General features: G+C 50.0%; 1 protein-coding gene across 1 annotated transcript in view; it reads left to right on the top strand.

Annotated features, from left to right (window-relative positions):
- LOC141738013 (uncharacterized) overlaps positions 1-13,522 on the top strand; it is a 126,148-nt gene that overhangs the window by 80,667 nt on the left and 31,959 nt on the right. The window contains exons 57-69 of the mRNA XM_074573039.1: positions 3,496-3,738; positions 4,743-4,778; positions 4,901-4,945; positions 5,528-5,572; positions 6,192-6,227; positions 6,585-6,620; positions 7,157-7,216; positions 7,790-7,915; positions 8,632-8,703; positions 8,865-8,900; positions 9,201-9,260; positions 11,080-11,124; positions 12,412-12,447. Coding sequence (XP_074429140.1) covers positions 3,496-3,738; positions 4,743-4,778; positions 4,901-4,945; positions 5,528-5,572; positions 6,192-6,227; positions 6,585-6,620; positions 7,157-7,216; positions 7,790-7,915; positions 8,632-8,703; positions 8,865-8,900; positions 9,201-9,260; positions 11,080-11,124; positions 12,412-12,447 — 876 coding nt within the window. The remainder of the gene's footprint in view (positions 1-3,495; positions 3,739-4,742; positions 4,779-4,900; positions 4,946-5,527; positions 5,573-6,191; positions 6,228-6,584; positions 6,621-7,156; positions 7,217-7,789; positions 7,916-8,631; positions 8,704-8,864; positions 8,901-9,200; positions 9,261-11,079; positions 11,125-12,411; positions 12,448-13,522) is intronic.

Genomic DNA, 13,522 nt, shown 5'->3' with positions numbered 1-13,522 from the left:
CCACCCTCACAGCAAAGGATTTCTTCCCGATATCTCATCCCAATCTCCCCTCTTCCAGCGTAAAACCCTTCCCCCTCGTCCCATGGCTCCCCTCCCTGCTCCAGAGTCCCTCCCCAGCTTTCCTGGAGCCCCTTTAGGGACTGGAAGGGGCTGGAAGGTCTCCCCGGCGCCTTCTCTTCTCCAGGCTGAACCCCCCCAGCTCTCTCAGCCTGTCCCCACAGCAGAGGGGCTCCAGCCCTCCCAGCATCTCCGGGGCCTCCTCTGGACTCACTCCAACAGTTCCAAGTCCATTAAATTAATTAATTTAATCCCTGCATCCCAAGGACCAAAAGCAATATCTGCCTTCTGTTTGGGATGCCACTTTTTTTTTTTTAAGCCCCATGGGAGGTGCAGAGCAGAGCCACAAAAGCTGACTCACAGGTGGCTGTAGGCTCATTTATCATGAGACATCTAAGAATGGACATTTTTTAGCCAAACTCAAGGTGCCTGAGCTGGCTTGATTTCTGCATGAAAGATTTTTCGCAGGAAGGAGGTGCCGAATATTAAAGGGCTCTTTAATCTTGCAGTGAAAGGCAGGAGGAGAGCCGGAGGGAGGAAAGAGAAGACTTGTAATTCAAATGGGAAATCAGAGCTCAAGCTGATTAACCCCAGGAGCAGGCTGTATGGAGATGGGACAAGGCAGCCATTCCCCGCCTGTCACTGTCTGAGTTATCAGGAGCAGAGCACAGGAGGTTCTGGGGGGGATATTTTGCACTTTGGGTTTATAGAGATGATCTTCTGCCCTCCTGGGGCTGATGTTCAAGAGTCCTATGGATTAGCATGTGCAATACGACAGCAATGCTGCTTCTAGCATCCATGCTGGTTCAAGATCAGACTGGATGAGGATTTGAGCAGCCTGGTCTGGTAGGAGGTGTCCCTGCCCAGGGGAGGGGGGTTGGAACTAGTTGATCTTTAAGGTCTGTTCCAACCTGAGCCGTTCTATGATTCTATGATCTAGGTGTTTGGCAATAATCATGAGTGTAATCCTGCAGCCCAGCATTGCCAACCACCTTCTTCTGAATCCCAGCCCAGAGGATGCCCCATCAAATGAAGAGTTATTTGAAAGATGGGCAGATAGCATCACCCTTCTTGCTCTCGTGTCCGGTGAGCCCCATTTTGGTAGTGGCATGTGTAAAAGTGGAATAGATGCCACTAGGGCACTATGGCACCCGCACCCCAAGGGCGTTTTCCTCAGTTTTCCTTCTCAGGAGGAGGAAAAAGTGCGGTCCAAAGGCAGGGAAAGAGCAGCAGCCCCTCTCTCCCTGCAGCTCCTGCGTCCTCTCATCCCTGGTGGCTCCTGCAGCCGAGCTGAACTCAGCCGGGGGCGATGCAAAGGGAGCGAAATAGAGCCTGCTGTTTTCCCGTCAGCAGCAGCGGTAATCACAAATTTTACCTGTTAAAAGGTTCACGGGGCCCTGGAGAGAAGCAGCCCATAATAGCCCAAGAGCTTCATCTCAGACGTGCAATTTCTGGCTGGCAGGAGTTAATGGGGGAAGCAAATTAGCGGATATAAAGAGGCAGGATGAGCCCAGGTACACGTGCCCGTGCAAGAAGCGGTGGCCGGTTGCTCTTTCTGTTGATGAGCCACTTCTTCGGTGTTACGGGGCTGTAACAGCCAATTCCTGCCTCCTCCATCTCCCAGCTCCCCTGCAGTTAAGTTTACTCATTTTCAGAGTTAATCCAGGCCCCTGGTTGTCTCAGTGTGGATAAACCCATAGTCACTTAAATTTCCTATCTGATATCTCCTGGGCCTTTTCTATTTCTCTCTTTCCTGTACCTCTTTCTTTGCAGGAATATTTTTTTACTCCCCCTTTTATTGCCCTTTTTCTCTTTCCTGTCCTAATTTTATCAATTCCTTTCCTCCTTTTCTTCCTTATCTCTTTTCCTTTCTTTTTCACATTGCCACCTGCCCTCAGTAAATCATTCCTTTAGAAAGCAGCAGCCTCTCTACTTTTCTTTGAGGTGCCTTATTGCTGGTGTCTCGGAGCACGAAACTGCTAAAATTGCGGAGGAATTACAGATTGAAGGAGAGTTATTACCCCCTGCAATTTCCCACCGCCCCAGTAAATGGCAGCTTTATGAGATCGCATGCATACGGGTCGCCTTCCAAACCTCGCCGAGGTCTCGGCAACCCATGGGCTTGCCTCGAGTGATGCTATTCGCACGTCTGCGAGTCGAACGTGGACCTGTGCTAAAGAGCCGAAGTGTTTTATAGCCATTCTGCATGCAGATGAGCTGTGACCCGGGGCAGGATGGACGGAAACTTCCACACGGTCTCACCTGATGGTGCCATCTGAGCCACCCAGGTCACCTCTGCGTAAGCCTGGGAGATGTTTCTCTGGCTTGTCCCACAAAACCCACCCGAGGTGGACACTCCTCTGAGCAATCTGTTCTTTTATTCTTTTATTCCTCATTCTGTCATCCTCGCTTTCCTTCAGTAAAGAATTTCAATTTTAATTGGACCAAAATAATTTATTTATTTTTTCCCTTACGCATTTTGGTGAGTCAGAAACTTCCTGGGTTCATTAGCCGCCGGGCGAAATTATCGTCTGGTTGGTTAAAATCCAGCAAAAAAGGACTATCCTCCCTGCAAACCTGACAGCGTAGTGTCCAGGGCTGGATGAACCGGCGTTTCTTGGAAATACTTTATTTAGGATTTACTTTCCCTTAACTTTAACCATCTAAAAGTCTTGACACATACTTGTAGGTGAAATTAATTGAGATGAACACAGGCCTTTGTTTCTGCAACAAAAAAAATGTGGGAATAGTGCTAAATAACTGCACCCCATCCTGATTTTTCCCTCTCCTTCATGTGCTCCTGCAGGTCTCAGGGTTGGCGTTTGGGTGCAAGGAGGTTCCTAGCTTTCTTTCGTTATAAATAAATTCACTGCTTTTTTGCTTTCATATCGAAATAGTCACCAAAGCTACACTGCCGTGCGTCCACTGTGCGGTTCAGGGAATAATTGCTGTCCACCGAGATATCCAGGAGCCAGGAGTAGTATAATTTCTACAACAGCAATTAGATAATTTACCATTGCTAATATGGAAAAGAACAAACAATTTATGAGCCAGGCCAATAACTGTTTGTACAAGCTTTACTGCGTGTGCCTTAAATATATATTGGCCAAACTCATGAGCTCTGCAAATATCACCAAGTGTCAGATTAACGTGTAGCCATTAATAGGCATTAATAGCTGCCTTATTCCAATCGGACACACTGGGTACATTAATCACGTAGCAGGTGTGTGACTCAGGCATGGCCGGTGCAGGGCGGCATTTAAAGTTCAAAGTTGCAATAGTTTAGGTGGGTTTGATTTCTTTGAAATGGCAGTAAATTAATTGCACAGTGCTAAATAATATATGTATTATAGTATATTATTATTATACGTCGTCATCATCAGTAGTAGTAGTAGTTAATATTAGGTGCTCAGCAGGATGCTGTTTCCCTTCCCACAGGAAAATGTGAATTTAGACGACGGCTCTGCGCTCCCAAGGCACGTTAGAGCCCAGAGATCAGCTGAGGACCAGAGACACGTGGTAAAGACCCCGTTTCACCGCGGCAGCTTCGGGATGGCCTGTGCGCAAGAGCAGAGCCATCGGTGTGACCCAGGAGGAAGCGGTGACCCTTCCTCGTTGGTTCCATCACAGGTTCACCCCCCTGGTGCCCCTGGAGCTTGGAAATCCCCGTCGGGATCCACGGTGAGTGAAGACCCCATACAAGGGTGTCTTCAAACACAGGGACGCAAGGGGAACCCCCCCTTGCCTCCTCTCACTTGTGCAAAATCATGATAAATGTAGAGGGGGGCAGTATGAAAGGTTAGTGATAAATATTAATAAATAAAGCAAGAAACAGATGCAGAAGACGCTGTTTTTCTTGGCAGAGCAGATTGTTCTCCCTTGTATCTGGCAAGGGAAATGTGCTGCTCGGAAAAGAGAAGTGGGAAAAATCAAACTTAATCAACGAGGGAACATAATAACCTGGTTCGTGGGGAAAGCAGCGTAACTGAAGGGTGTTTTGTGTCCTGAGAATATAGATGATATTCGTATGTGCATGTAAATGTGTAAATAAATCTGTGTATTTGTAATCACAAACATCTCTGACATACTTGCACAATTACATTGCCGACTTTAACACACTACGCCAGAAATGGAAAGTGCAAAGAGTTGATTTTTACAAAATTTAAGAGAGAAAGATCTATTTCCAGGAGTTAGGGATGAAAAATTCTGAACAAGTGATTTCCCCTAAGCCTGAATGAATTTCTTTGAAAGTGGTGAGTGACCCTCGCCCTTTGTTCCCAGGAGGGATGGCAGCACTGAGCTGAGCTCACCCACACCTTGAGATCATAGCCCTCTTTAACGGGTTAAGGTGGGACCTCTGTCCCATAGCCAAAATCCCCCTACTGAGGCATTTCTTGGTTCACAAACCCTGGCAGCCCGTATGCAATGGGCAGCACCAGCTCTCAGATGTCCCATCTGAGCTGGAGCAGATCAGAAGGAGCCTGGAGGCCACCCCATACCCAACCAGGAGCCCTTCAATGGGGTTCTTCTGATCCCCGGTAACGCACGGCTTCCCTGTGAGATGTCTCCAGCCTCCCCCTTTGCTGCCTAACATCTCGCTCCTCAGAGATGTCTTTTACATGGCTCAAGGCCAAAAAGTTTCTCCAACTGCTCTCACACTTTCCTCTTTTCTTTCTCGATTCAAGGCATACCCGGGCCCTCATCACCTGAGGAGAATTAAGGTACAGCGTTCATGTTGTACTCCTCTTATCGCAGCTGCACGCGGTGAGGATGCAGCTGGTCCTTTTTCCCATCATGCTGTATCCCAGCCCCACTCCGTACGTGCATTTTTTTTTTCTTATAGAAGGAGGAAACTGGTCCAGCAGATCTGCCCTTCCATGGCCAAAAGGTCAGTGTTTCACCTTTTAATGCAGATACCCAACAGCACCTGGTGGGAGCCAGGGCAGTGATCCGTGTCCCAGAGCAATCTCGTTTGGAGGCTGAGGAATCATGGGTGAAAATTGACCAGGCCAGAAGGTTCAAGAGACAATAATCAACAGTTTTGGCCATTGGTAACAAACAGAGATTCCAGGCTTCAACCTTTTGCAGCTGATCCAAACAAGGTTTTTAAGTTTTGGGGATCCTCAATAGTTTCATCCTCTGTGGACTTCTCCTGTTTCCCTCAAACTCATGGCATCCTTTAACATCCGCAGTGTCCGGGGTCAGGGAGACCCTCAGCTTACCACTCATATCTGGCCCTTACTCTCAATTTATGTTTTCTCTCTCTGCATTTCCACTGCACAGGATAGAAGGGACAGGGTCCCAGTCTGCTCTGGGAACACGAGTGGTGGAAATGAGGGGTTCCTCCACAGATGTTTGCCAAAAGCTAATGTGGGAACGATGGCAGCACCTGCCTAGTCCAAAGAGGGAAGGAAAAATTCCTCATGGGAATGCTTGTTTGCAATTGAAGGGGTTGACTGTTGTTTTCCAGGGAGAAATGGGAGCTCCAGGAGTCCGTGGAGACAAAGGAGAAAAGGTGATATTGCTTTTCTGGCCTGAGCCTCTGAGACCAGGAGAAGGCTCTTTGTGCTAAGAGGGTCTGGAAGGGGAGAGGCAGCCGGGGACGTGCTGGTGGAGAGGACATTCAGGGTCTATGGGAGACTGTGGCAATGAAATTGGGATTGCCCCATTCCCACCTTTACCCCTGAACCTGGGATTCCCTCCCTTCCAGCAATGCTAACATGCATCTGCCATGCACTCAGGAGTAAATAGAAAGATTCAGGGGGTTTTCCTGATGTTCATCTTCTGCTGGGCCAGTGAACTGAACCAGGTGACAGACGAGCAAAAGCCAGCCCTGGCACAAGGACAGGGATGGAAGAAGGGCCACACAAAACACCGTTTCATGAACTCTTTTGGCCGTAAAGGCTTATAGGGACCAAGTGGCAGTTCCGAGGTGGTGGGACCCAGATATGCAGGAGAAAGGCAGAGAAGACAAGGTGTGGTGGTTAAAAAGCACAGCCCGGTGGGGAAGGGGTACTTTGCATGGGCTACTATTTATACAGCCGTGTGGTGCAGCATCCTGGGGACACAGGCATGGGAAGGGAAGGAGGGAGAGAGAGGAGGTGGCTGGAAGGTGGATGGTTTTTGTCTTGCAGGGGCAGCCTGGGGAGATGGGGGAACCTGGAGAAAAGGTGAGCTGTGGAGTCGGTATCGGCAGCTGGAGCAGGACAGCGTTACCAGCTAAGTGGCCCAAATCCAGCACTGGAGATTGCCATGGGAAGGTCAAAATCTACTGGGTCAGCGCAGTACTCCATCTCCTTCCTGGGAGCAGTGTGGCCCTGTGGTAGGGCATTTGGCTCTTAACCGGTCACGTAGCCACTGCCCACCTCCTCTGGGGAAAAGAGGTGGAGGACAGAGGGGCCAGTTGCTCCATGCTGACGCAGGCTACGAGCACAAATGGAAACCTTTGCTCTTGCTCAGGGTTGCACTGAGGTGGCATTTCATATGACTTTTTGCACAGTCTTGGTAACTCTCTCTCTATTTCACAGGGCAGCAAAGGAGACAGAGGTGAAAATGGTCAAAAGGTAAAGAAAAACATTGGTACCACAGTCGGGGGTGTCTCCTCTTACACAGTGAGAGCTTGCCTCCTGCTCTCCCTCCTTCTTTTGCCATATCTAACCTCCCCATCTCAGGGGGAAGTGTCCAGGTAACCTCCTGAGATATGGGATCAGTGTGGCCACTCACTTGCTGGGGACCCAGCATCCCCCTGTTGACTGGGGAAGAACTCCAGATGGCTCACACAGACAGGACACCCACATTACAAATGAGTAATGTCAGAATATGTGAGTCCCCTGACGCCATCTCCTGCAACAAAACTCCCTCTCTTCTAAAGCTGTTTAAATGCTCTCAGCAGCTTTGTCTCCCCAGGTCAGATAAGACTTCCCACCATCTAGACGAGAGGGGATGGTCAGTGAGGGCTCTGTAGAAACCCTCAATGTAGGATCAGCTCTGAGGGACTTCAGCTGGATGCCCAAGGAGCAGCATGAAGCAAGCTCTCATTTTGATGACTCCACAGTGGAAGGAGTGATCTTGGTTTTTCCCGACCTCCTTCTCTTCACAGGGAGAACCAGGAATCGGGTTCAGAGGCCCTGTTGGTCAGGCTGGGCCACCTGGATTTAAGGTAAGCCTTTCTTCTCTTCTAGGTAGGACCTCACTTGTTTTGTCTGGGTCTTGCTCTTTGTAGTCCTTGCTGATCTTTCCACTGCTGGGTGTAGAGCACAGAGCTCGTGGGAACTGCACCAAAACCAGTCCCAGCCCTGGAAGGCAGGGACACCATCACATGGGTATGGGACAGAGACAGTGCTCTGTGTCCTCCAAAGGGCCATTTCAAAGCAGGTGGGGTCCAGAGGATAAATGTGGCTGTGAAAAAATCCAGGGAATTGTGGTCTCAGCAGAGATGCGCTTCTGCAATGCCTCGGGCCATTGCAGGTCTGCAGGGTTTGAATTCACCACAGAGCTCTGAAGGTCTGCAGGTAAGGGCTCCTCACTTAGAAAGCCATGGTACAGCCCTTTCTGCAACCCTAGGATGTCTCTTATGGACCTGGGCTGGAGGGGGTAGCCCCAATTCTGTGTTCTCATCACGTGAATTCAAGGATATACCCCAGGCTTTCTCCAAGACCTTTTGGGGGGGCGGGAAACAGGGTGGACAGTTAATCCCACGTAAGAGCCAAATTCCTTCTGATTCACTCAACAGGGCGAGCCAGGGGCCCCAGGACCTCCAGGAGCTCAGGGCATCCAGGGCATTCGTGGCAACGCTGGCACCCCTGGGTCACAGGGGGACAGAGGGGCTCCAGGGCTGCCTGGGATGCCAGGACAGAAGGTAGGTGGTGTGCGGTGAGGGGACTGTATGTGTTGTTTTAGCCACCTCAATGGAGAACAACGATGGTCATACTAAAACTGTCTACAGCGGGTGTCTGCTGTGGGTCAAGACCCCACCTATGCAGGTCCCCAGACCCTGAGCCTATACATAGTCAGTGAAGAGAAGCAGGAACAAAGCCTGGTTGCAAAAGGAGAAGTAACAGCTTTTATTAGACCAACTGATGTAGTTGAGGAAAAAACAGGCCAAGAGGTTTGGTGCAGGAGGATGTCCTTCAAGTTAAAAAAAAAAAAGCAGTGGAGCTCCAAGCAAGGTGGGGACCTGTTGTTTTTCTTTTAAATTTAGTGACGTGACTTGATGAGATGACTGGGAAGAAAGGGGTCACAATAGCACAGGGGATGTGAACAAGGGGCTTGAGGGTCATTAGCCTTTGGGAACGGAGGGTGCAATGCACAAGTCTTATTGCAAGGACATAGAGGCTTAGCTGGCGGTGGGATGGGGGACAGAAATGTGCCTAAACCCAGGGTCTCGGTGTAGCTGGAGTCCCTTCTCCCCAACAAGAAGAGGCCCACATGGAGAGCACCCCAGTGGCTATTCCTCCTGATTGCAGCCAGTGCAGGGAAAACCTAGGGCCACCAACTCCCACTTTCTGGCTGGGTGGGGGAAAGCAGGACATTTCCATCAGGGTGTTCTCCCCCTTAAAGAATTTTGGTTTCAAGGGGGAGCGTGGGAAGAGAGGACGGAATGGATTTGCTGGGCCCTCAGGACCATCAGGATCCCCAGGAAAAGAGGTGACTTTTGTACATCACCCCAGTGTCTTTTGATCATTTGAGAGAGGCTGAGGCCCGGGTACCTGGGCTGGGTGTGCTTTCACCCTCTTGGAGCACTGGGAGACCATGAAGGATGTGCTAAGCAAAGTTCTCCCTTTTGTTTTGTTTTCCTCACCCTACAGGGGATTTCTGGGACACCCGGACCCAAAGGCAACAAGGTCAGTGCCAACCAGCCAGGTAGGTCACAAGTAGCTGAGATCCTGGAGTGGCAATGGGACAGCCCACCGCCCTCCCCTGGGCTCCTTATCTCTGACCCAATGCAGCCACTTCATCCCTCTTTCACCCTCATGCCCTTCCTCCCCATGGTTGCTGGAGCATTCTCCAGAGAGACCAGCAGAAAGTCAATGGAAGTGAGTCTCCTCTTTCTGTGACATTTAAATTGTGGCCAAACACATCAGCAATTGTATGATGTGGTGTCCTTGCTCCGAGTGAGACCTCTGAGGTTCTCTGTTCTTCAGGGAGAAATCGGCGTTGGAGCAACTGGCCCAAGAGGTCCTCGCGGACTGCCTGGCCCTCGGGTAGGTCCCTGCATAAACGTTCCTGGCTTGGCTTCTTGCAACCTACCCTCTTTTGGAGGCAGCTTTGTACCATCACCTCCTACTCAGTCATCTTAGAAGATGCCTAAAGGGCTGATTTCAGAACCCTCATTTTTTCACCAGCCAGATTTGGAGGTGATGGACACTGCTATGCCCAGCTGGCACTGACCAGAATCTATCCACAGATTTCAATTAGCATCTCCTTCCATAATTAGACAACCAGGTCACACTGGCCAACTGCGTGGCCAAGCGAATCCTGCCCCGCTGACTGTGTTGGCTGTGCTCTCCCTGGCCAGACGGGAGCATTGAAGGCAATACCTACACCCTGACATCTGCATTTTTTAATCCTAGCAGCTCAGTGAGGAACCTCCTCAGTTTTGTATGCTTTGGGGATGCTACCTGCAAGCTCGTTCCTTCAGAAATCTGCCTCCAGCTTTTTTTTATCCTCGTTTCCCTCTTCCCTCCTGTTGTCCTGGGCAGAGGGAAACCAGCCCCTGTCATCCTGGGGGCAGCAGTGTTCACTTTTCCTCATGCTGCTGAGAAGTTTTGGTTTCCTTCTGGCAAAGACCCCAGGGAGACTCTCTTGAGTCGTAATCAGAGGCCATGTTTCAATTTGCTGCTTCTGTGGCTGTTCCACGAATAAACTGATTTTATGCTGCAATCCATTTAGACAAACTCCCCATCTGCCAGCAGAACTGTTCGATGAGGCCCCTGAGACAAAACACTTAATGAGAATGTCAACAGCTGTGAAAGGTCTGGGGTAAACCTCACTCAAGCTTCATTATCTGAAGGAAATGATGAAATAATGTTTCTGCTCTTCTGACTCCAGCACAAATCTAAAGTGAATCACAGAACCTCAAATTACATTGGCTTTATATAAGAGATCTAAATTTGGCCTCACAGGACAATGCCTAAGTCTAGGCATCTTAAAGACAGGTAGGTCTTGTAGGATCTACCTAGGGAGGTCATAAAAGGACTTTGTAGACCCACCAGCACAGCTATCCCTCACAGCAAGGTTTATAAGGAGCCAAGAGCACAGTTAAAGGGAGGCTCAGAACAAGGTCTGCAGCCTCTGGAAACCACAGCTGGGCATGAAGATAAGCCTTGCATTGGTCTCCAAAGGCACAAGTTACTGTTGAGCCATTGACTGGTGGCCTTTTCCTTCTGCAAGTCGGTGATATGAGTTCCAGGTGAATTCCTGGCTGCCTTATTTATTGTGGTGAGTCCTGATGAAATCAAGTTTAGGGGGAAGAAATCTCCCTGTCCCAGGAAAATCTCAGATCTCTTGTTGCACGTGCCTTTGTCGGCTGTTAAGTACATCTTGGGGAGGGACACACCAGGTCATCCAGCCTCAGATGGCTTCTGCTGAGCTAGTCCTACCAGGGCCTCTCTATACCAACAGCAAGGAAGAGACAGCTTTTTGGAGTGATGTATATCATGCTAAATCGGTGCAGATCGTCTCACAAATGCCTGTTTCTCTCAGGGACTGAGGAGAAGCTGAAGCTTGAAGCTTCAATCTGACTGAAGCATTATTCTCTAAACACTGCAGTGTCTACCGGCAGTGACATGTGGATGATCTCAAGTCCTTTAGGCTCTTTGACCCAGACCCATAGGAGCATTAAGGCACCTAATCCTGATGGAGGTGTCAGTGAAGAGGTTGGACAACTCCTTTGAGGATCTGGGCTTCCTCATGCCGAACAATTCCTGTTGGGCCCAGTGGGTTGGTTTGCAGAGTTGGGATTATGCACGTTGCAATTGTCTTTACTGATGATCATCGGTACAACCTTCTCCATCCTAACAGGGTGACAAGGGCATCGTGGGCATCCGGGGCCCTACTGGCATGATGGTGAGTGTTAAAATAGCAACAAGGGCTGATTTTACAGCGCGGACAACAGTGGGCCCTGGGCTGGCAAAATCCCCACGAGCAGTGAAAAAAAATAAAATAGGTTGATGCTTTCAGTAGGAAGTAGAGACTTTGGGAACCTGAATTCCAATGTTGTGTTGGCATGAGTGAGTACAGGCAGTTGTGAGACGTAAGGTGTCATGCAGAGCGCAATTGCTTTATGCTCCTGTCCATTTGGCTGACTCATCTACAGGCTGCTTTTGAAGTCCTCCGGAAATATCACTCCCTCTCTGTTCTTCTTTGTCAGGTCTGCATCGATTTCGGCGTCTTGTTTTGTTGTAAATTCCCTTTTCATTGATAGGGGACTGAGTCAGGGGAGACACAGATCACAGCTGGCATTTTTATTTATTAGGCTGTTATCTGTAATGGAATTAATCCGTTATTACAAGTAGGATGGGCCTTTATGAAGCTCCTCAGAAGGCCAAGGGTGGTTGCAGTACCAGGTTTCACCCTGGGATCTCATCCCTGAAGGACTGATTCTCAGCACGACTGGTCTTTACACCTCAAGGGCTTGCCAGATGATGTGTGCCAGTGGTCAGAGCAGCAGCGCAGGGCACAGGGGGATGGAAAAACACAGGTTTTGTGCCCTTTCGGAAATGTCTGTACTCTGTCTCCTCCCCATCCATCCTGTCCATGGCCACCCCTGTGATGAGCTGCCGGTTCTGCATGTGGAAGGTGCCACCTCTCTGCGTATTCATGGGAGGTCACTGGTCACCAGTTTTGCGAAGGGGTTACACCTGGTGTGACCACCATGGCTTTTCAGCTCTCCAGGTGTGGTTCCCATCCTGACTGCGTCTCCAGGGGCTCCAACCTGCCCTGGGGGACATCTGTGGAGCCCCATCACCCCCATCTAGGAGGAGCCCACTGAGAGCAACCTTTCCCCTACGTTCTCCGAGAGGTGCAGGCCACATTTCATTAATGTTAAGGATACAAAAAGCACAATACATGGCTTACAAAGCGCGGGAGGTTGGCTAAATTTATACATCTGCCAAGAGATCCTGAGTTGTGCCCAGGTCCCAGTGGTAGGCAGAAGCTTAAGGCTAAATTTTCTCTTTGTGCTACTCTGATTCACTTCTCAAAATGGGGGGAAGGAAAGGAGAGTAGAGGCTCCTGTGCTGGTCCCACCAGCAGCTTCTCCAAGCTGGACCCTGTCCTTGGAGGCAGCTCTGCCTTCAGGTGGAAGATGCTCTTTCCTAACACATCTTCACATGTTGTTTTATGTTCTTGCAGGGTCTAAAAGGTTTCCCGGGTGTGAAAGGCGAAAGAGTAAGCAACAGTCATCTTATCTACACAGTGCCTGTGCAGGAAGGCGTCGTTGTGGGGAGCCTTTCTCTGCAGCAGCCCACGCTGCTGATGCCACTGTTAAAACAGGGGGGATAATCCCAGCATCTTCTGGGGGTGGACTAGGAGGGGACCTCGGTCAGCGTGTGGAAGTGTGAAGTGGCATTAGCAGCCCCCTGTAATGGCTGGGCTGTGGTAAGGGCGCCTGCTGTCTTTATGCACGCCTAGTTCTTTTTGAAAGAAAATCTGGGAGTTTGGACAGGAGACCCCTGGTATGCGCTGGTTGATCCCCAAGTGCGCAGGGCTGGGGGAAGAGGGCTACGGAGCAGGTGTCCTGCAGCATCAGCAGGACAATGACGGCCCACCAGGCAACCCATACCCTTTAATTTGTATCAGTGAGCAGGAGTCCCTCAGAGCAGCCTTCCAGTACTTCAAAGGGGCCTACAGGAAAGCTGGGGAGGGACTCTGACTCTGGCTCAGGGAGGGGAGCCGTAGGATGAGGGGGAAGGGTTTTAAACTGAAAGAGGGGAGATTTAGATGAGATATTGGGAAGAAATTCTTTGCTGTGAGGGTGGTGAGCCCCTGGACCAGGTTGCCCAGAGAAGCTGTGGCTGCCCCATCCCTGGAGGGGTTCAAGGCCAGGTTGGACGGGGCTTGGAGCAACCTGGTCTAGTGGGAGGTGTCCCTGCCCAGGGCAGGAGGTGGCACTGGATGGGCTTTAAGGTCCCTTCCAACCCAAACCATTCTATGCCATCAGGAATTAGTCCTGCCCTTCAACCTCATGTTCCACGCCCATTGTAAAAAACTTTCAGGAATAGCTAATATTTCATATGCTCTCAGTAAAGCAGGCCAGATTTGAGGTTCAAATTCAGGAAATCCTGCATTATATAGGCAGCCTTCCCACCCTACGTATAGTCTAGGCACATCTCTGCAGCATGGAGATGCTACATCCAGTTGGGAGGTCAAAACCCAGCAGTAGCTCCACGTCGTGGATGTGCTGAGCACAGAGTCAGGCAAACCACTTCAGTCCTCTCGGTCTCTATTTTTTTTTTTTTTTTGT

This window comes from Larus michahellis, chromosome 1, assembly GCF_964199755.1.
Source record: "Larus michahellis chromosome 1, bLarMic1.1, whole genome shotgun sequence".
NCBI lineage: Eukaryota > Metazoa > Chordata > Aves > Charadriiformes > Laridae > Larus > Larus michahellis.
The sequence above is the reverse complement of the archived record's forward strand: the minus strand, read 5'-3'. Positions and strand labels throughout refer to the sequence as shown.